The sequence below is a fragment of the Argopecten irradians genome, chromosome 12 (genome assembly GCF_041381155.1).
Source record: "Argopecten irradians isolate NY chromosome 12, Ai_NY, whole genome shotgun sequence".
Lineage (NCBI taxonomy): Eukaryota > Metazoa > Mollusca > Bivalvia > Pectinida > Pectinidae > Argopecten > Argopecten irradians.
Genome location: NC_091145.1, coordinates 9599521 through 9620485, shown reverse-complemented (window position 1 = coordinate 9620485; position 20965 = coordinate 9599521). Strand labels below are relative to the sequence as shown.

The window sequence follows — 20965 nt, the reverse complement described above, 5'->3', positions numbered from 1 at the left end:
TTCTTATTTTTTCATCAACAAACCTGTCTTCGTAATTTTCACTTATCTTAAAAACAAAGAAATTCTCATTTTCCCGTAACCTTTGAGGCCTCCTTTACAAATTCATTAATTATGTTGAAAGATTTTAAGCTTGGAGCATTTGCATTGTGAATGGTGACATTATAATATAAAAATGGGACGTTCATATTTTAACTTGAAGAATGCTGACATCACATTATATGTAAGTATGAAATGTTGATACTATTGTTCATTACCGTATTCTACCAAATACGTGCTCCCATCCCTATAAGAGTCCATCCTCCTTAAGCCTCAATTTTACTTACCTCGAATAAAATACTGACTGAAAATATTAAAAGCGTGTAAGTTTCTTTATTGATTTGTTTTGCGAATTGATTTATGGCTAACTTTGGGGAGTAATTTTATGAAAGGCTAGTCCAAATTTGGTTTTATTAAGCGCCCATTATGTGTTTCAAAAAAGCGCCTATTGGATTGAATATGGTAATATAATTTTGTAATTAAGTGTAGAAAACAACATTATGATCATGTTATTACATACAATACAAGAAGATATAGGCCACTTTCACCTTGTCAGTTATTAAGGATATTTCTGATTGGTTGCTTATTTGTAACAATTATCATGATTGGATATTTATTTGTGAGGATGATTTTGATTGGATGTTTATTTATATGGATGATTATGGTTGGATATTTATTAGTAAGAATTATTTTGATTGGTTGTTTGTTTGTATGGGTGATTCTGATTGTTTGATTATTTGTGAGCTATGGTACTAATTGGACCACTTAGTTATAATATAAGCACACAGGTTATATTGTACCCTATTCCGGATTTGCATATTACAGAGTTATCTATCCTTGGGGGTAGATATTGATTGTGACGTCATGTGTTTACGAGCATAACGTCATAGTTTCAGAGAAAACAATGTGAATTGTGCTCACAAAACAATGACGTAACAATCGATACCTACCCGCAAGGGAGTTAACTCTGTAATTTGCAAAGACAGAATAGTACTGGTCCATATACCATACACATCTCTAGGAGTCCACCTGATGGCTTGTTTAGCCCTACTCCATTACAGTTTGAGACCATGATTACATTGTTTGGTTCATGGCTAACAAAATGACATCCCAGATTTGGATTTAAAAAAAAAAAAAGCCCAGAGCACCCAAAGTAAAACCAGTTACATATTGCCATTAACTGACAACTGACAGTCTCAGGGTCATGATCAGAGTTGGACATCTAAATGTTGAATTCTTAAGGTCTTGACCTGCAATCACTCGCGAAAGCATTCTTTGATGAGTGATGGGATATCATTGTAAAGTGTTAAACATTCACTTTGGCTTCCTGTTTTAACCAGTATAGCATTATGAATTTGCATTTCATTAGAAATTAACAGCTGTGAAGACAGATATTATCACACAACATCTCACATAGCCTTATGTTGATGACAAACCAAACCAACGTCTTATATGTTTTATGTTTTATTTATACTTTATAGCATCCTGTTCCCTCAGTAAAGTAAAATGGCAACGCTAATAGATAGCATCAATCTCCGTTCTTTTTTCAGAATTTTTTTCATAGAAATACCATTTTGCTATGCACATTTCATCATTCTGATTCTTACCAATATTAATACATTGGTTGTCGAGATATGAAAATGACATGGCTAAATATGATTTACTGTCGATAAGACTCATGTCCCGGTGATTGTGACATCTTATTTTGACTTGACTTTTGTAACATCACAATCACTGGAATATGGAAATGATCGACAGTAAATTATACTTTACCCACATTGTTTTGGTATCTTGAAAATCCCTGTGTTGGCCATGGCAACTGTTATCGTGTGATCATGTGATCACAACCTTGCTGTCATGTGATCATAACCTCAAATTCAAGCCGTCATAAAATGGTATAGTAACTAACTTCGGTGTGGCACCGATGATTATTTTAAGGTAATTCCAAGTAATTCGGTCTTGTATTGACGATGCTAAGCACTCCACCTCTAGCTTGGAAAAGATAATAACCATTTTGACCTTGTAAGCCTACTTACCTGAGATGTTTTAATTAAGATTTGTTCCACATGAGGACTTAATGGGTTAATTGAAACCCAAACTTAACTGATGTTTGTAAAACTTTGGTGCTATTTAGGTGTGAGCTACTAATTGGTCCAGCAAGCTTGATGGCAAGGAGGGGGTCCGTAGCAAAACCTTCTCTACCTCTGTCTTTTTAATCCCTCCTTCTCAACTGTTTACTCTTTGCCAATTATAAATCTCACTTTTTGCCAATAGTGCTTCTGGCGTAATATTGGCTCGCTGTTATTATAAGAGTTTTGGATCTGGTCTTGTTTGTGTAAGTTCATCAAAGCCAGATGTTGGAAAACAAATCCCATTAATCACAATTTAAGTGTATGTTGGACTTTTTTGTCACTTTCTATACTTTGCCTGTATATAATGGCACTTTGATAAGAGCAGTAATGTTTTGAATGAAAATAACCATATTTACCATGATAGTAACCCTGCATGGCCCTGATTTCTCGAAACAAGCTGAATTTAAGTCAAAAACAGACTTCTAAAAAAGATTTTAGTTACAGGATGATTATAAGTGAATTAAAATTTTGACTTAAGTCAAAACTTGAAATCTGATTCAGGAAACCTTATATAAGTCAAATGGATGCTTATTAGGATAGTCAAAGAGTTACCTAGTTCTGTAAAACTGACATTATTGAACAGCCGATAATAAAAATAATTTGTAAGTTGTCAACATTGAGGTGACTTAGACATTTGTAATCCTGAAAAAGCTAGAAATTTTTTAAGTGTGATGCAGAACAATTTCTTGGCCAATAGAGGCACCTGTTATACATGCTGTTTCAATGCCTCAGAAGGAGAGAAGTTTGCTTTCGAGGAATCCAAGGGGGCTTATTACATCAAACATGGTATGTTGTTTCCAGAAGTTTCAAATGCTTTGTTGTGTATTTCTATTGCAGTGTTTCAAGAAATCCACAAGTTATTATTATTTCTGCATTTACACTTTCAAATACTGTATTCAACTGTCTCCATTTCACAATGTTTCTGTAAAATGCTGAGATGTTGCAATTAACTTCTTTGTCTATAGTGATATTTAACTAAATGGAAATGTTTTGTTGGCTTAAAGCAAATGTACGCAAAACTATTCATTTAAAAAAACTGTTTAAGAAAATACTTAATGAACAGAAAGCCTCTTGGATAATCTAGACGTATTTGTTCTCCTGTGGTTTTCATTCTCTGCTGTGCCCGTCTGGTTCTACTCAAGGTTTGAAGTAATTATACTTAAAGTAAAATGTTGATTATTTTTGCTACAGTCATTAAACAGGTTGTCTGGAGAAAACCCAAGTTTCCAGACAGATGATCTGATATTGTGTTATATGAATGTCTGAATGGACCCGCCCTTCAATGTTAAACCCAATCAATCTAAGAATTTGTCAAAAATTGGTCAACTCTGGCCGCTTTGGATGAAAGGCAAGTGGGTTACAAGGTGCTTCACCTGTAATAATTAGCAATTTGAAATATGAAGTTTCAAAAAGGTATAAAGTGTTAAATTCTATTATACAGAGCTCAAGTTTTACGATAAGGCGTCTTGCACATTATGTAACAAATGAAACTGGTGCCAAATTTTTGCATTCTGAATTCAAAATCCATTGTAAATAAAACAAAAACATGAATGATGCTTGCCAGTAATTCATTAATTAAAAAACAGCATGGATATGAATATAGGCTCTTTAGTTCAAGTCTGTTACAGGTTTTATCAAAGTGAATACTAACTTTGACCTTGACATTGTTCTAATGTTCTGCACGTTCCTTGCAATGTGAAGGTGATAAAAGAGGTATCTTGGAGAACGTGAATCAGAGGAACGAGAAATAGAGATTTATAAAACATATTTATTTCTCCATCTTTTCATCAATTCGTCAATATGACTTGACAGGCAAAGTTGAGATTTTGTGCCTTATCTTTGGAAGTTGGTCAAACGGGACACAGTAGTGACAGTAACTGGCCACACAGCAGACATGGTGTAGCTAAGTTGACATTACAGGATTCTTATAATGCAAACAAATTTCATGTTTTACTTCTTAACACTAAGGATATCAAGGACCGTGGTGGCTGAGTGGCCCATGTGGGGCAGTTGCCAGGTTCTGGCTGCTGGTCTGTGGTTTTTGGTTTTTCTCTGGGTACTCCGGCTTTCCTCCACCAATAAACCTTGCACGTCCTTAGATGACCCTGGCTGTTAATAGAAGGTTAAACTGAACTAATAATACCAAAACCAACTCCTTCTCTGGGTTGTGAGTTTGAATCCCATATGGGGCATTGCCAGGAACTGACCAATGGTTGATGACTTTTCTATGGCTACACCATCTTAGCCTAACACATCCTTAGATGACCCTGGCTGTCAATAGATGATTAACTAATCAAATCAGAGTATCTGTCATCCATAAGGTATCCATTCTGATTTGTGAGAAATGGGGCTTCAGAATGTTAAACTACTGTAAACAAGCTTTCTTTCTCATGGGAGTTATTTTTACTAATTTCGCAGTCAATGTAAATTTGCAAAATTTCATCTCCACCACTTGAAATATATTTCCATTCAATTATAATCATGTGAAACTTAATTTTTGTGAAAAATTTTGAAACAGAAGTAGCGAAATTATGTAGGTTTACAGTATGACATTTGTGTCGAGAGCATTTTTTTTTTTTTATCTGCTAAGAACATGATCAGATCTTTCTTATGGAAATAGGACAGTGATTTGGGTTGTGTGGAACCCTATTTTAGCAGCTGAGCTACCAGAATATAGAGTAGCAGTCTAGAACTAGTCCCTGATGTCCTGTAAATGTCACAAACAATATCGCTTTTTCCTAAACAGACCCCTGATAGACTAACGTCATGGCCTTGAACATGAATCATTTTATTGGACAAGATCATTTGGTAGAAAATCTTGTTTTATTGTGATAGTTAAAGTTTTGATAAAGTGTGTTATAATTTGGTTAATTGATTTTCATTTCTAGTACATACAGATTTGCTGGAACCAGTTTTAAAGTGACTAGATCAGTATACATAAAAATATCAATTGTAAATTGCATAGATAATGGAAATTTAAAAACAAAAATAAAACAAACAAAAATAGTGTTTTATGTACCTAGAATGGTTTCTAAAACCTCTTTGGGTTAATTTTGTTTTTATATCCTTTGTGCCAGATTTTAAGTATAGCCTCAATCGCTGTGGAGAAGAACTTCCTTATAGCCAGAATGGCTTTGATAAGAAATTAATCAAAACTTGACTTAAAGATAGATTAATTGATTTTGTGGAAAAAAAATGACAAAAACATGACTAAAAGATAAATGAATGGCTTTGGTTAAAACTGACTAGCTAGAACATGACTTAAAGATAAATGAATGACTTTGGTTAAAAACTGACCAAAATTTGACCTAAAGATAACTGAATGGCTTTGGTTAAAAATTGACCAGAACACAACTTAAAGATAAATGACTACCCAGAACTTGATTAAGATGAAATGCTTTGTTGATAAATTGACCAGAACTTGACTAGTTTGATCTGACAACATGAGGACAGCAGCTGTCCAAAGACCAAACAGCCACCATGATGAGGTCCAGCCACTGTGATGAGGTCCAGATGTAACTACTATAAACACTCTAGTTGGTTTATTTTTCTTGTACAACTGAAATGATGTTAGGACTTCACCACGATAGGGAGAGGTGTTTTGAGGATTCCATTGATGTATTGTAGAGATATATGTAGTGTGAAGTATACATAGTGCTTCCCTACCAGGTTTGACTGCCAACAGCCCCATGATGTTGCTGAAGGAACCTAATGGAGTGCAGATTAATAGATTTTGACAAGATTTGTGTTCAACAATTTGTAGGTTGGTAAATCACTACTTGATGTTCAATATTGGAGCACTCTATGACCTACATGTAGTATGTTCAGTAATCGTACCTCTGAGTCTAACCGCTTACCTCCGCTAACCCCCAGGACTGGGCTCGTGCCAACCATTGTACAGGTTTACAACCTGGCCTAAGTAAATACATCACTTCCTTATTGATCAGATAGAGGGAAGTGGAAACCTGCGGCTGAAAGATTATTGTTTGGTTTGGTTAGGGGTCAAAGGGGAAGGTCAAATGAAGTCCTAAAAGGACAAGGTCAAAGCTGTTGCAGTATCTAATGGTTGATTATGATCAGATAACAGCAGGTCATTATGAGGATAAGGTTATCACAATCACCCCTAAAAACACATTTGAACTCTTCCAGTTCAAACACTGGAATAATTCATTATAAATGTTTAGGGGTGAATGACTTAATGAACAATACCTTTCATGATCTGGCCCATAGTACTGTATACTGTATGTGTACTTAAATTAACACGCTTGAATTTAATGCTCTGATGGGATATTGACATATTGGCGTAATCATAAATTCGCGTAACAGCTACATCTCACTTTATAAATGTAAACAGAATAACATCTTGGACAAATTTCAGCTCTGTGCCTGAATTAGCACAATGATGTGAGCACGAATGGCGCTCGAAAGATTCTAACAGCATTAAAAATTAGTACACATACCATCTTTAGATAAGGTTCACAAACTATTGAGGATCTCATTCAAAATAGGTTTGTTCCATAGTGTTTAAAAAATGTATATATATGTGACTGCAACATATTACCACAAGCCCTCCACCTCAGGGTCGCAAGATCAAATTCCATGTAGGGCAGTTACCAGGTATTGACTGCTGGTCGGTGGTTTTTCCCTGGGTACTTCGGCTTTCTTCCACCAATAAACCTGGCACGTCCTTACATGACCCTGGCTGTTAATAGGACTTTTTAACTAATAAAACCCAAAACCTTGAAAAAAAATACATATACCGTGGTATATATATTGCACTGGAAACAGATTAGTCAAAGGGAACTAGAAAATTGTTTTGATTTCCTTACAGATGCTTTATCTCTGATGAATGGTATTTTTTTCTCTATAAAAAACATAAGCAGATATATCAGTATTTTTCTTCAGTAATAAAAGTAACTTACTTTACACCATTACCACCATTGAAAAGTTTGAGCTTCTTATTTTACTAAAATAATAAAAAAATTTAAATTTGAAAATAAAATAAATAATAAATTGTGGCCCAAAACAAATCCATGACACTCTGTCCTTTATGGAATAAAGTACTGATTATGTATGTACCAAAAGTAAAACAAATGGTATAGTATGCCCATTTGTGTTAATTAGACACATTATACAAAATTAAACATCAGTTATTGTTCAAATGATGAGTATCGTTTCTGCTCTGTCTGTGGTGAAGCATCTGAAAGGAAAAGGTCAAGGTTGTAATTTCTATCAAAGTTCACACCATGTGGTAAAGTTATATCAGAAAGTAACAAACATTGCATGATCGTAGTGTGAAACTACTGATTGGGGTATGATCAGGAGAATAAACCCAGGTCTATACTTATAGACAAATTCACCGGCTAATAATGTATCAAAACATGGTTTCCAGAAGATCTGAAGCGAAAAACAATTACACATGAAACAGAAGAACCTGATATTTTGACAAGTTTCTAAACATAAAGTTGTGCATTTAGAATGCTTATTTGTCTGGTGAACTGCGTGAACCATGTTTCGGCTGCTGTCAGTGGGAGTTTGTGAGCATGCTAATGCCATCAGTTCCATCTAAAATGGCTGGAGCAGAGATCTGACGTCCATAATCACGGCCTGCTGATAGAGAAAGGAAACCTGCCATTCAGTTATGCCCCCGTCTAAATAAATAGCTGTGTCCTCTTGCCAGATCTCATCAACATACAAACACCCATTATTGTTTTATACCCAACAATTGCATGTTAGATGTGGTAAAGATGTTTAAGGGGGCAACTACAGGCATATTGCTTACTGTACTTTTAAACGATGTCAAAACAAAATAACGAAACTTTTATAGTTTCTGGCAGATGAGGAAGGAATGCCAATCAAGTTTGCAGTTGTGTTTATGAGAGCGGTATTGTGTTAGAAGTATAGAGATGACTCAATGAAAACAATGTGTCATTCAATTAAATATATCTAGTTGTGTATCATATATGTGTGACACTCCTTGTGTGAAGACATTTTAATGTTGATGACTGCGAAACCTGCATGGTCTTCATGTTTCTCCATTAGTGCCAGGACAAGACTGCCAGGTTCATTAACAGTATTTCTACTGGTGCCATAGTTGTGTGTTTTCCTATTAGAACTCCAACAACATGTACTACAGCACAAACAAATACTCTCTCTGACCGTCTGATGGAGCTGAAGCATTCTCCAGATGGATTCATCAGTCTCTTGGCTAGTTGTGTCTCTGATCAGCCAAATCGTCCCTGGGGAGGGGGCCAAATCTCATCAGATTCCTGTTTTGTTGGAATGTGTTGGAATGAGGAGGAGATGGCATTTCATGACAATTGTTTTGGCCTTCAAGTAACTTTGGAGATGAATGCTTTTATCCTTAATTACTTAATAATAAGCCTTTCTATATTTGTGTAAAACACCATATTTTTATCCACGTAAGAACTCATCTTTTCACGTGCAACACCAATACCTTTGTTTACATTAAAACTTTAGTGTCATTATTTTCATGAACTAAAATTTTCGTGATTTGATTTAAAAACAAGAAAATCATATGTTAGTGATTTTAAATTTTCGTGATATGGATTTTAAAGGTAGATATCATTCAACCATTTCTCATTATTTCGCGGAACAAATATTCGCATAACAGAGTGCCGCGAAATCACGAAAATATCATCCCCAGGAAATTTACTGGGTATAGAGTACCCTATTCATTCTCACGTTGAAGCAAGACATTCCTTTTCCTACGTGTACATATATAATAATCTACAAGCTCCTAATTCACTTACCATTAAATGTACCCCTTTCTTAATGTAACAAGAGCTGTTGGAGAACAGCAAAGGTCGCCTTTTCAGAAGAAGTTGATGTTCAAGTATTTACTATTTAAACATGGAAATATGACAAATTAACAGACTCAAAAAAAAACTAAAAGGCCCCAAATTGGTTGTATTATCACGTTCAGCATCCATACACATTAGGAAAATAAAATCATAAACATTTATGATGACTTATGCTTAAACAATTGACAAATTAGAAACTTGCTCAAAAACTTTAACATGGAAATATGACAAATTAACAGACTCAAAAAAAAATTAAAGGGCCCCAAATTGGTTGTATTATCACGTTCAGCATCCATACACATTAGGAAAATAAAATCATAAACATTTATGATGACTTAAGCTTAAACAATTGACGAAACAGAAACTTGCTCAAAAACTTTAACGTGAAATGGGACGCCAACGCTGACGCCGACGCCGACGCCAGGGTGACAACATTAGCTCCCCCAATTCTTCGAATAGGCGAGCTAAAAACTCTTGATCATGATAACTCTAAGTTTAAAGTCTAAAAGGGCAGCGGTAACGGAGTGGATAAGATGTCCCAATATATTACCAAAAGTCCTCTACCTCTGGGTTGCTAGTTTGAATCTCATGGGGGACAATTACCATGCAGGGCCTGACTACTGGTGTTTTCTCTGGGTTCTCCGGCTTTGCTCCACCATATAAACCTGACACGTCCTTAAATGGCTATTTATAGAACATTAAACCAAAAATTGATAATTGAAAATACAAATGTGGAATAGAACGATCGTTACTGGATAGGGGCTTTTTAAGTAATAGTGTGGTACTTGAGTCTGCCATTGCAAAACTCATGTACATGCAGGTTGTGGGTCGCCTCAGATTCCACAGAATCAAAGTTCGTATCTGAAGCATAAATATAATGGAGAAAGTAGAAGACATTACAGGTACAGTAAGAGTTGTACAGTCACGCTGTTTGACCTTTCCACAAGAAGGCTGTTTGTATGGTCTCTGTTTATTTTGAGATTTGCTATAGATTCACAAAAGTGTTGAGAACTTTCTGAGAATGGATCGGGATAATGGCTGACTTTGCAGTATTGGTAAAAAGGTCAAGTGTAACACACTGTATACACAAGCAGAACTGGCTATTGTATGTAACCCTATTTTATCGTGGTGGTGGTGGTATATGATATTTTCCGTAAGATTCTAGGGTGGAATTCTATAAGAAATTGATCCAAGACTTTTCTCTTTCCTCTCTCTATAAATGGTACTTGTTAATCGTAAAATGTCAGTTGATGGAAATCTTTCTCATTCATTGAAAAAATTGACTGAAGATTGCAGATTGTTTGTGACAAGTGGAGGATAAGGTTGTAAGGTAGCCAAACCATTTGATTTTGTTTCAAAGAATATGTGAAACACCGTGAAGCATTTCTTGGATAGACTGCATTTCAGATAGAGAATTCTCCTAACAAAGTGAAGTGGCCATCATGTGAGAGAGCCGTAATCAGTTAAACATTATCCTGATTGGGAATGATTTGTTTTTGTGAAATCCTTTATAAACATAAACTTTTATGATTTGTACATCCTCCATGTAGAAAACTACACAACTGGTTTTGTTTGATGTTGCTGATCTGCGGATACTTATAGCCAAAGCTGTTTATAAATATGTCCATGATCAGGTGGAGCCTGCTTCTAATTTGAAACACTGACTAGTTGAATGTTTACACAGTTGAAGGACATCATCAAACAAATTGTAGACATTGTTCTAGGTCCATGTTTAGCGTCCATTATCGCGGGTATCATAGTATAGTTTCGTTAGTCTACAGGATTCAAACGCCCCCACAGGGACTTTGTAATTATTGCAGAAATCAATCTTTTACCATTACTTCAAAATAGAGTGATGTTTAAATATTCCACAGTTATGTGCAAACAACTGCAGTACAGATCTGATTGCAGCTTGCAAAACATGAGAAGGGGTAGGCATAAAGGGGGGGAGGGAAGCCCAGAGACAAAAATAGAAAGAGGGAAAGACCAAAGAGGCAAAAGACAGGATTATAGACAGAAAAAAGGGGTGGGGGATGAGTCAGAGAAGTGCAGGGGGCAGAGAGGGGAAAAAAGGGGGGGGGGTCATTAGACCAGAGAAGGGAATGAAAGACCAGAGAAAAAGAGAGGAGTGTAAAAAGAAAAAGGGTTTGGGATGGGTCAGAGAAGAGCAAGGGACAGAGAGGGAAAATAGGGGGGGGGGGGATTGTCATTAGACCAGAGAGAAAGAGAGGGGATGCTGAAAGGATCAGAAAGGGAAAAAAGATAGGAAAATATGTTAATTAATAAATGGTCTGTATTGACAGGACTGACAGATTATCGGTATGGAAGTGGATTGATACATGGTCTGGTAGGATGTTTAGCCATCGAATGGTGCCAATGATTATAGATTTCAGGCTCTTTAGTAAGTAGTTGTAATCAGTTAATGGTAGTGTCTGGTAACATCTGTAAACATAGCTAGGGAGTGTGAGTGTTGGGGACAATATGAAATTTAAAAAAAAAAAAAAAAAAATGGAAGATTCTTATCCATGTATAGAGTCTTTCCTCTTTTGAGGAAATGTTGGAATCACTGCAATATTCAGGTGAATGGTGAGCCCTATGGACCTCTTGTTTGAGGCTTTATTGCTGATTGGTCACTGAACACAGAACTTATTCAATCACAGGTTCTTGTATTCAGAGTTAGTTCATTTCTTTGTGTTTCTCCTATTATCATTATCCATCTGAAGCGATTGAACCATTACCAAAAAGAGGGACCCTTTTCAGCAGTGGAATATCGTAGACCTGGCCCACGGGCAGTTTCATCACTGTGTAATCTCCTACAATTATACTGTCCGAATCAATCAAACCATTACCAAAAAGAGGGGCCCCGTGTTAGCAGTGGAAGAGTTGGCCTTTTAATTACTTAATCCTGTCAAAAGTCAGTTCCGCAGAATTAGTGGTCCCTGTATGTAGGGCCTTTTCAACCACTGGTCCTTTTACACAGGTTCATCCCTGTGTAAACTCCTACAATTATACCGTCTGAATCAATCGAACCATCACCAAAAAGAGGGGCCCCGTGTTAGCAGTGGAAGAGTTGGCCTTTTAATTACTTAATCCTGTCAAAAGTCAGTTCCGGTGAATTAGTGGTCCCTGTATGTAGGGCCTTTTCAACCACTGGTCCCTTTACACAGGTTCATCCCTGTGTAAACTCCTACAATTATACCGTCTGAATCAATTGAACCATCACCAAAAAGAGGGGGCCCTTCGCCAGCAGTGGGAGATTGGCATGTCACCTGGCCCGCGGGCATGTTCGTATATGTACATGGGGTGTAGGGTTGGTTGTGACAGACGTTCTCCTCTTTATTCATTCATTGTGACATAAATAACAAGCTGTAGCTCCTCTCCGATTTGCATGTGTTTTCACTTACCAAACATTTTATCTGTAATTACATCATTGGAATCACCTATCTCCGACTCTGGCCTCCAATCATGATACAAGACTACAGCCGTTGCCAGGTACCCTGACAATGCCTTGCCAAATGACATCTACTTACGCTCCACAGCCATTTTTCAATATCACAAATAAATGATTATGAAACACATCTTGGCAGTATGCATGTTTAATTTGTATAAAATATATATTGTAACTGCCAGGAAGAAAAAAAAAAGTAAATATAGTAAAATGGCTGAGGAAAAAATCAGACAGAGAGGCATCTGTTATGAATTAAATTGATGCATATATTTGATTTGGCCAGAGCTTAAAGACTACAAATGTATAAAGAATAATTACAGAATTTTATAAAAAAAAAGTTTTTGTTATTGCTGGCAATGATATACTCCAGATCACAAAATCTCGGTTGCCTTGATGTTTGACTTGCTAGATAACGTGAAATATTTCTTTCATGGTTTATAGCTTTGATATAATATTGTAGATAGAAATTTTAGTGGTTAGTCAATGTATGAACCTATAGTGACAAAAATATAAAATCAAAATGTGTTTTTTTTTCTATTCATAATTTTGCAGCAACCTCAAAAAAATACATGAAAGTTTCCACACAACTGCTTGATTTTGGCCAGTAACCAAGGAAACTGCGTCAGTATTTGCAGCAAACAACATTTTAAATCAAACTTTTAGACGGTATGAAATGTATTTATATTATCAGTAATTAACATATTTTGCACATTTTCCAAATTGGATGGAAGATTCATTTGATAGATTTACCAAGCTCAGTGGTTAGCCAAAGGGATGGGTTCAACTAAGTCATAGTTGATACCATTACATTCTTTGGCAGTCACATTCAGAGAATGTGTAGTTTTCTGCTCAATTTGTCACAACCATTGTTTTAAGTATGAGACTTTATGCTACTGAAGCTAACGTGTGTTTCACTTGCTTATATAGAGTGGAACGAGAACATATGAGGGATACCATGATAGTCATATTCTCTTGCTTATTCATTGGGACTTCACACATGTAAATCAAAGGTCATGGATTATTTTATGAATTAGGGGAAATTCATTGGGCATCATTACAAAAGAATTTGCGATGTTATTGTGGAGGGTTAGGGGAAGGGTAATACCATGAAGGGGTACACCACAGGGTATCTTTACCATAGAATTTTGCTAGAATTTTGCTGTAATTGTGGAGGGTTAGGGGAGGGGTAAAACCATGAAGGGGTACACCACAGGGTATCTTTACAATAGAATTTTGCTCTTAGGATGGGGAGCATTTTATGAGGGGTAGAACCATCAACGACATGGGGTGCACCAAAGGATATATATATATATTCGTTCAGTAGACTTGGTCATAAGAAGGGGGTTGTAACATTAGGGAAGGGGGTAGATCTATAAGGCAGATGGGAAAACCATACTACATCATGACAGTAGAAATTGTGCTGGGTGGGGCACAGATGGGGCATGAAAAAGGATTTCAAAGGGAGGTAATCCAGAGCAGGGAGGCAGGTGGGGACAAGATTCATCAGTACTATATAACTGTATTTTATCTGGGGTACGATAGATTACCTGGGGTACAAAAGAGGAGGTTACCAAAGGGAGGTAATCCAGAGCAGGGAGGCAGGTGGGGATAAGATTCAATGGTACATTACTGTACTGTATCTGGGACATGATAGAGTACCCGGGGCACATTACTATGGTGTATGTATCTGTGATAGAGGTTGGGGTGACCATGGAACATACATGATTCCTAAGGAGAGAACGTATGATATTGACTATTTATTGTCTATAATGGCCGTGCCTCTTTATACACCACATGTGCGTCTCCGACTGTTCCCTATATTGTACTTGTCATTATATGTAAGGACGTCACTTGCTTCAATTAGGCCCAGCGTGGAGCGGTGGTTGTCTACCATCAGCCCGGGGTTGATCGCCGGCTCAGCTATGTAGGACAAATTCCTCTTCTCACCCAGAACAGTATGTTTCTAATAGTAGGATACTCGTACAGTACTTAGCTTCGATACATTATTGTACAGTCCAAATATCCCTGTCTTTTGTGATGCATTCTTGTGTTTTCGGTATCTTCTGCCTTGCTCTGTGCATTTCTTTAACTCAAGGTATATTTCGAGTGTGTATCTGAACTCTTTGGTGCTGTACAAATATTTTTTGTACTTTGTGCCACATTAGAGTATTTTTGTACTCTCTTATGCAGTTCAAGTGTTTTTGTCCTTTGTGACAAAATCTAACTAATTCTGGATTGTGTAATCTTCATAAAGGAGGAAATAAAGAGAATATTACAGATATTCATTCTTCAGTATTTTCATACCATTCAAGTTTCTCTATATATTGTGTAAGTTTACGGGTTCAGTTTATTTCACAACCTATAAAGTGCCAGATTCGTTTAAGGACAAAGCAGGTTTAGAAAGGGGAGAAAAGCCAGAGTCCCCAAAGAAAAACTACAGACCTATGATCTATACCTGGTATCTGCCCCATGTGGGTTACCAACTCACACCCTAGAGGACCCTAGTGATAGCGTAAATCAACTTATTTTTGAGGCTACTTAATTTTACTTTTTGACACCTTACAACTTTTTTACCATTTAATTTCACGAACAAGACTTCTTTTATTTTACTTTACCAATAGTTGAAACATTATCGCTGCAATACATTTCATGATTCCGTAATTACTGCCTGCAAAATTTAATCTCACATGAAAATAAGTTGATTTACAATAAATGTGTCTGAACATCTGAACTGTTGGCCACTACAGGCCCCAGAGACACACTCCAAGTACTATACATTTGGCTGTTTTAGGTCAGAAAATGCAAATATTTTAGTTGCATTATTTGGGGCAGGTTTTTTATATGATATTCAGTGATATTTGGTATAATTTCCTGTGAGTAATCTTGAACATAGAACCGTAATGGCCTATATCTAAATGGAGTTTATCACTGAAAAATATATAACAACTTGTGAACCCTCATTATCATGGCGGATTTACACCAAGTATAAATAGGTCAAATCTGTAAGTCAGCAATAAAATTGAGTCCCTGCCATTTCAGCAGGATAAGGATGGGAGGGGGAACATGGGGGATACAAATTACTGCATTTCCATTGTACACTTTGTCCATTTCCCAAACACACTAACCTTTGGCTCTATATCTGTACACACTGCAATGGTGAAAACCGATACAATGGGATACTGGAACATTCATATTCCTCAAACATATTATTGCATGGTTCTTTTAGATAGCCGTGACATCTTTTTCTGAACTTCCATGCACCAGATCAACCTTTTGATATTTTGATATAAGGAATCTGCTATATCTTTCCTTGGTGTATGGAATCACTAAAATATTTGGATGTGAGATTGGGGACTCCATCAACACATCACAATACACTAACAGAGATTTTATTGTGAGGTGCTGTTTTAATGAACTCAGTGGGTATTGATTTGTAAAATGATAGCAATTGGCCACGCATATCTTTTTGAAATAAAGCACTAAAATTGGGCAAACAAAAAACGAAAATACTGAAAACTAACGAATGCCACAGAGCTGCCTCTCATTTGAATGTATTTTTAATTGTTATATTAACTAGTATTATATGATGCATTAAATATCGAGAGCCAGCATGCAGCCATGATGTTGGAGTGGCTCCAATGCCGTGTCGGAACACTTCAACTAACTTCACCATAGAGACAAGGTGTCGCTGTGAAACACTCCACATAAACCTATAAACAAATAAACATATAGTTCAGTTTGTGTTTTACCGTGTCAGATGATATTGATCTTCGGTATATATAAGAAATAGTATCCAAATGTTTGCTACCCTTTTTAACTGTTAATCAATATACACTGAGGTTATAGCTGATGAATTAGGGCTACATGTCACATTGAGTTTATTTATTCATTAATATCTGTACCATGTAAATGTTTTATGCTTCAACATTAAGACATTTTTAGTAAATGACATTGAAACATTAAGTCATGATTGACAAGAATCCCACTCACAGGTAGCTTTTGTCAGCTTCCTATTTTCAGCCCACACTGGGGTCAGTTAGAAGCTACTTACTGAAAACAATTTTTTGAATTCTGTCACATGACCAAGGAATTTTTATACTTTTGAAAATTATGGGGGAAAAAAAGAAAAGAAGAAAAAAACATTTTTTAATTGTGAATTGATTTTTTTAATGCTTTGGTAGATAAAATGGTGTTTTATTTGTATCCATGTTCCAGTTGTAGGTACCATGCTTATTTATTTACTGTTACTGAGCCCGATAAAACTATCATTCAATATCAGTCTATTCCAGTAGACACAATGGTGTTCTTATCTACAGAGTGCCTACCCGAGGGATTTCCAATTGTTGAAAGTACTCGGTGTAATCTATTTAGAACTCACTGAGATAAGATTGGCTTCTTTTATGATAAATTTGATTATAAGATGTAACATGGGTATTCTTCCACAGTGATATGTAGATGTTTTAACAGTATTGTCTCTGTTCTAGGTCAGCTGCTCCAACCCATGGCTTCATGATCCTGAACCGCCTAGGCCTAAAGAATCTCATTGAACCAATTAGCAAGGAGCTGGAATTCCAGCAGCAGGACCCGTTTCTCCTGTACAGAAATGCAAAAGGTGAGTCTGGCATGGTGTAGGGGGTAGTAGACAGGGGATAGGGATAGAAATAGTGTGGGGTCTTATGGATATAGGGAGGGAGTGGAAGTGATGGAAGGGCAGTGGTCTAGGGGAACGAGGGAGGGAGTAAAAGTAACGGAAAGGCAAGGGTCTCAGGGAGAGAGGGAGGGATAAGTAGTGATGGAAGGCAGGGGTCTCAGGAAAGGAGGGAGGGAGAAAAAGTAATGGAAGGACAGAGGTCTCAGGGAGGGACTAGAAAGGATGAAAGGGCAGAGATCTCAGGGAAGGAGGGAGTGAGTAGATGTGATGGAAGGGCAGGGTCTCAGGGAGGGAGTAGAAAGGATGGAAGGGCAGAGGTCTCAGGGAAGCAGGGAGGGAGTAGATGTAATGGAAGGGCATGGGGTCTTAGGGAAGTAGGGAGGGAGTAGAAGCCATACAATGGATCTTAGGGATGGGGAATTTAAAGATGGATGGAGGTTATAGAAGTTGACAGAAAGGTTAGGATCTTGTACAAGTTAATTGAGATTCTGAGAAAATGTGATAAGAGAAATAGAATATTATACTCATGGATATGTGAAGTTAATATGATGTCCACTTATTAAATGACCAGACCCTATTGTAAGATCCTTTAATTTGAACCCAAGAAGAACAAAAAGCAAGCTTGCAGTCATTGTATGCCTCATTCACTTAAATGAAATGTACAGCAGTGACTTCTGAACAGATGTATTTTGCCAGCATAACAGTTACTAGAGTAGTAATCAGAGATAGGCGAGAAACAGACTGTTAATGTCACTAATCAGGCTGGGTAACTGCTTTACTCTGGTGGAAATGTCAAATCATACTGTAAGGCTGTTTGTAACTGCTTTGCTGTGGTGTAATGTCAGACCCCACCATCTCATCAACACTCTCTGAATTAAGAATATCCTTTAACTTAAAATTCTTCACAAGAAAGCTTTAAGATTTTAAATTATTGGATGGGATATTGTAAAATTTTGTGCTGATCAGACTTAAGCTTTGTGTAACTGCTTTAATGTCTGTAAAGTCAGACCAAAAGGTTTGTTTTCTGCCTAATTGTGGTATTATGTTTCAAGTCTGCCTAACTGTGGTAAAATATCTCAAGTCTGCCTAACTGTGGTATAATGTCTCAAGTCTGCCCAACTGTGGTAAAATGTCTCAAGTCTGTCCAACTGTGGTATAATGTCTCAAGTCTGCCTAACTGTTGTATAATGTCTCAAGTCTACATAACTGTGGTATAATGTCTCAAGTCTGCCTAACTGTGGTTTAGACTAAGGTTTGATTATGTAACTGCCTAACTGTCTGCTTAGACCAAGATTGCTAAAGATCCTATTCTATATAAAGCCATAGGTTGTTGATATGTTTCAATACTAACAGCTGCATTTGCTATAAAAGCCTACCTGGTACATATGTGACATATTATATACTGTCAGCGTAACTGTTGTGTCACTGTATAATTCTGTTGTGTTCTGTAAGACATTACCTGATTGGGGGCTGTCATACACAGTATCTTGAGTCTTTGCATATTACAGAGCTACCTCCCTTGCGGGTAGGTATCACGTTATGATGTCATTATTTTTTGAGTAAAATTTAAGTTGTTTTCTCTGAAAAGTATGATGATACACTCGCAAACACTTGACATCACAATCAATACCTACCCTCAGGGGCAGATAACTCTGTAATATGCATATACAGAATACTCACTCAAGACATAACAGGACATTATCAGTACTATAAGGGAAATTCCCTTGTTTAAGGACCGGAATTAATATATTCATGTTGTATATACGATTTGTTTGCAACATACGGATACCTGGTGCAATCAAACCTGTCTATAAAGACCACTCTACAATACATTCCGATGGGAAATTTTAAGTTGAGGAGTTCCTTAAAATAAAGGAATGATTATGAAACTGGGGACTGGTACCATGTAAACATTTTACATCATATTATAACATATCACACTGACGAATTCCATCACAAAACAAATAGAATTTGTTTCCAGTCACATATCATTCCTATGGATGGCAGCCATACCTGTATATAGCAAGTACAGTAAGCTTGATACCTGAAGGTACTAAATAAATCATAGATCTCGATATGATATAACCCCAAAGTTGTTGACAGATTGGTGGAAACTTGTACAGAAAATAAAAACAAAACAAGTCATTAATAACTAATAGTGATGGTAGTGAAAATCAATACTGTTTTCATTGTCAAACTGCAGGAATAATATGATGTATTATTCTGTAGATCAACTTTTATTCCAGGCAGCCAACTTATTATATATATATGTGTCACAGCACCGTTTTGTTGGGCTTGTATATCAGTGCATCAAACGAGATACAGTTATAGATGTTGACACATGGATATCAATATATAGAAGTTTAATGTCCTATTAACAACCAGATTCATTTAAGTCTGTGTCAGATCTAAAGATAGAAGAAAACATGAGTGCCCAGAGAAAAACCTACGGCCTTTGGTCAGCACCAGGCAACTAACCCACCTTAGATTCAAAATCGTGACCCAGAGGTGGAGAGCTTTAAAACATGTACTGCAGTCGTATGGATACAGATATATGACATACAGTCGAGACTGTTTGTAGCGACTCCCTGTCATATGTGACCTTACTTGAGACACACACCCCCCCCAACGTATTTTGCTATATAATGGGTCTGTTTTCAGCGACTCCCTGTCTTACGTGACAAGCGACCATGTTTTTACAACCCAAACATCATAAAAAGTCTGTCTTGAGCGACTATTCATTCGCCTTAGGCCATAATTATGATAGATAAAGAGGTGTGAAAATCGAACTAAACATTGACTGTTGACTTCGATAAGAGTACATTACTGTGTAACCAGTTTTGACGGATCATAAGAGATCGGTTTTTTCCACAAAATTTTGCCTTAAACTATTAAAGTGGCTAGATATAATTCAGATATTTCTCTATACTAAACAATGGTAAACATTGACATTTAATAATGGAACACGTTAAATAAAACCCCATGTTTTATTTTGCCTACCGTATCATCCTATGGCTTGGCGTACGTGGGTGACTCTCTTCTTGTTTTGTACATGGCATTTACGACTTAACATAATTTCGTTCTTTGATATGAGTAAACAGTCGTTATAACTGTCATCACAAAGTCAGAAACCCTATACTTTCTTCAAACGTTTCTCATAACACCAAAAAGTCTTGTAAAAACAAATGCACACGACTTGGGCTTCTGTAATGGCCGCCATTTGGTAGCAGTGTACAGTAGATTTGTAAAATTCAGCAAAATAAAACCCAGGTTTTAAAATGTTACCTCTACTGTACAGTAGTAATGTTTTTTAATTTACACAACATCTGCAATTGTTTTGCAATGGTTGTTTTCGGACAAGTGTGATTTTTGTAGATTTTTTTTCAAGCCTGAAAAACCATATAAACACACATATTTTTTTTAATTGCAAAAAAATGATATTTTTAACCCAAAATTACACCCCCTCCAGATAGAATTTTTTCCTTGAACAAAGTTTAAAACCAAACATCAATGTATGTCTGCTTGTAATTTATAACTAGATTTAAATGATTTTTAATTAAAAAATTTAAATAATTTTTCGTTTTTGTTTTTGTTTTTTTGTTTTTTATTATTTTTGATTTTTTTTTTTTAAATCAGGTAATTGATATATTTATAATGAAGAATAAATTTACAGACAATTAAAGACAGATTTTTGTACGGTGTTGATGCGGATGAACTTGGACTGCCTTAAGTGACTCCCTGTCTTATGTGACTTTTTTGTGATGGTCCCTTGGAAAGTCACATAAGACAGTCTCGACTGTACATGGATATGAAAGACACCTGGATTCAAATATATTGATAGCTATATAATTGATGTACAAAATCAAAATCAAAA

At 36.3% G+C, this 20965-nt stretch overlaps 1 protein-coding gene across 1 annotated transcript in view; it reads left to right on the top strand.

The window, feature by feature from the left end:
• The window catches only part of LOC138304903 (mRNA-decapping enzyme 1B-like), a 101862-nt gene that overhangs the window by 58826 nt on the left and 22071 nt on the right, over positions 1-20965 (top strand). The window contains exon 3 of the mRNA XM_069245293.1: positions 16925-17052. Coding sequence (XP_069101394.1) covers positions 16925-17052 — 128 coding nt within the window. The remainder of the gene's footprint in view (positions 1-16924; positions 17053-20965) is intronic.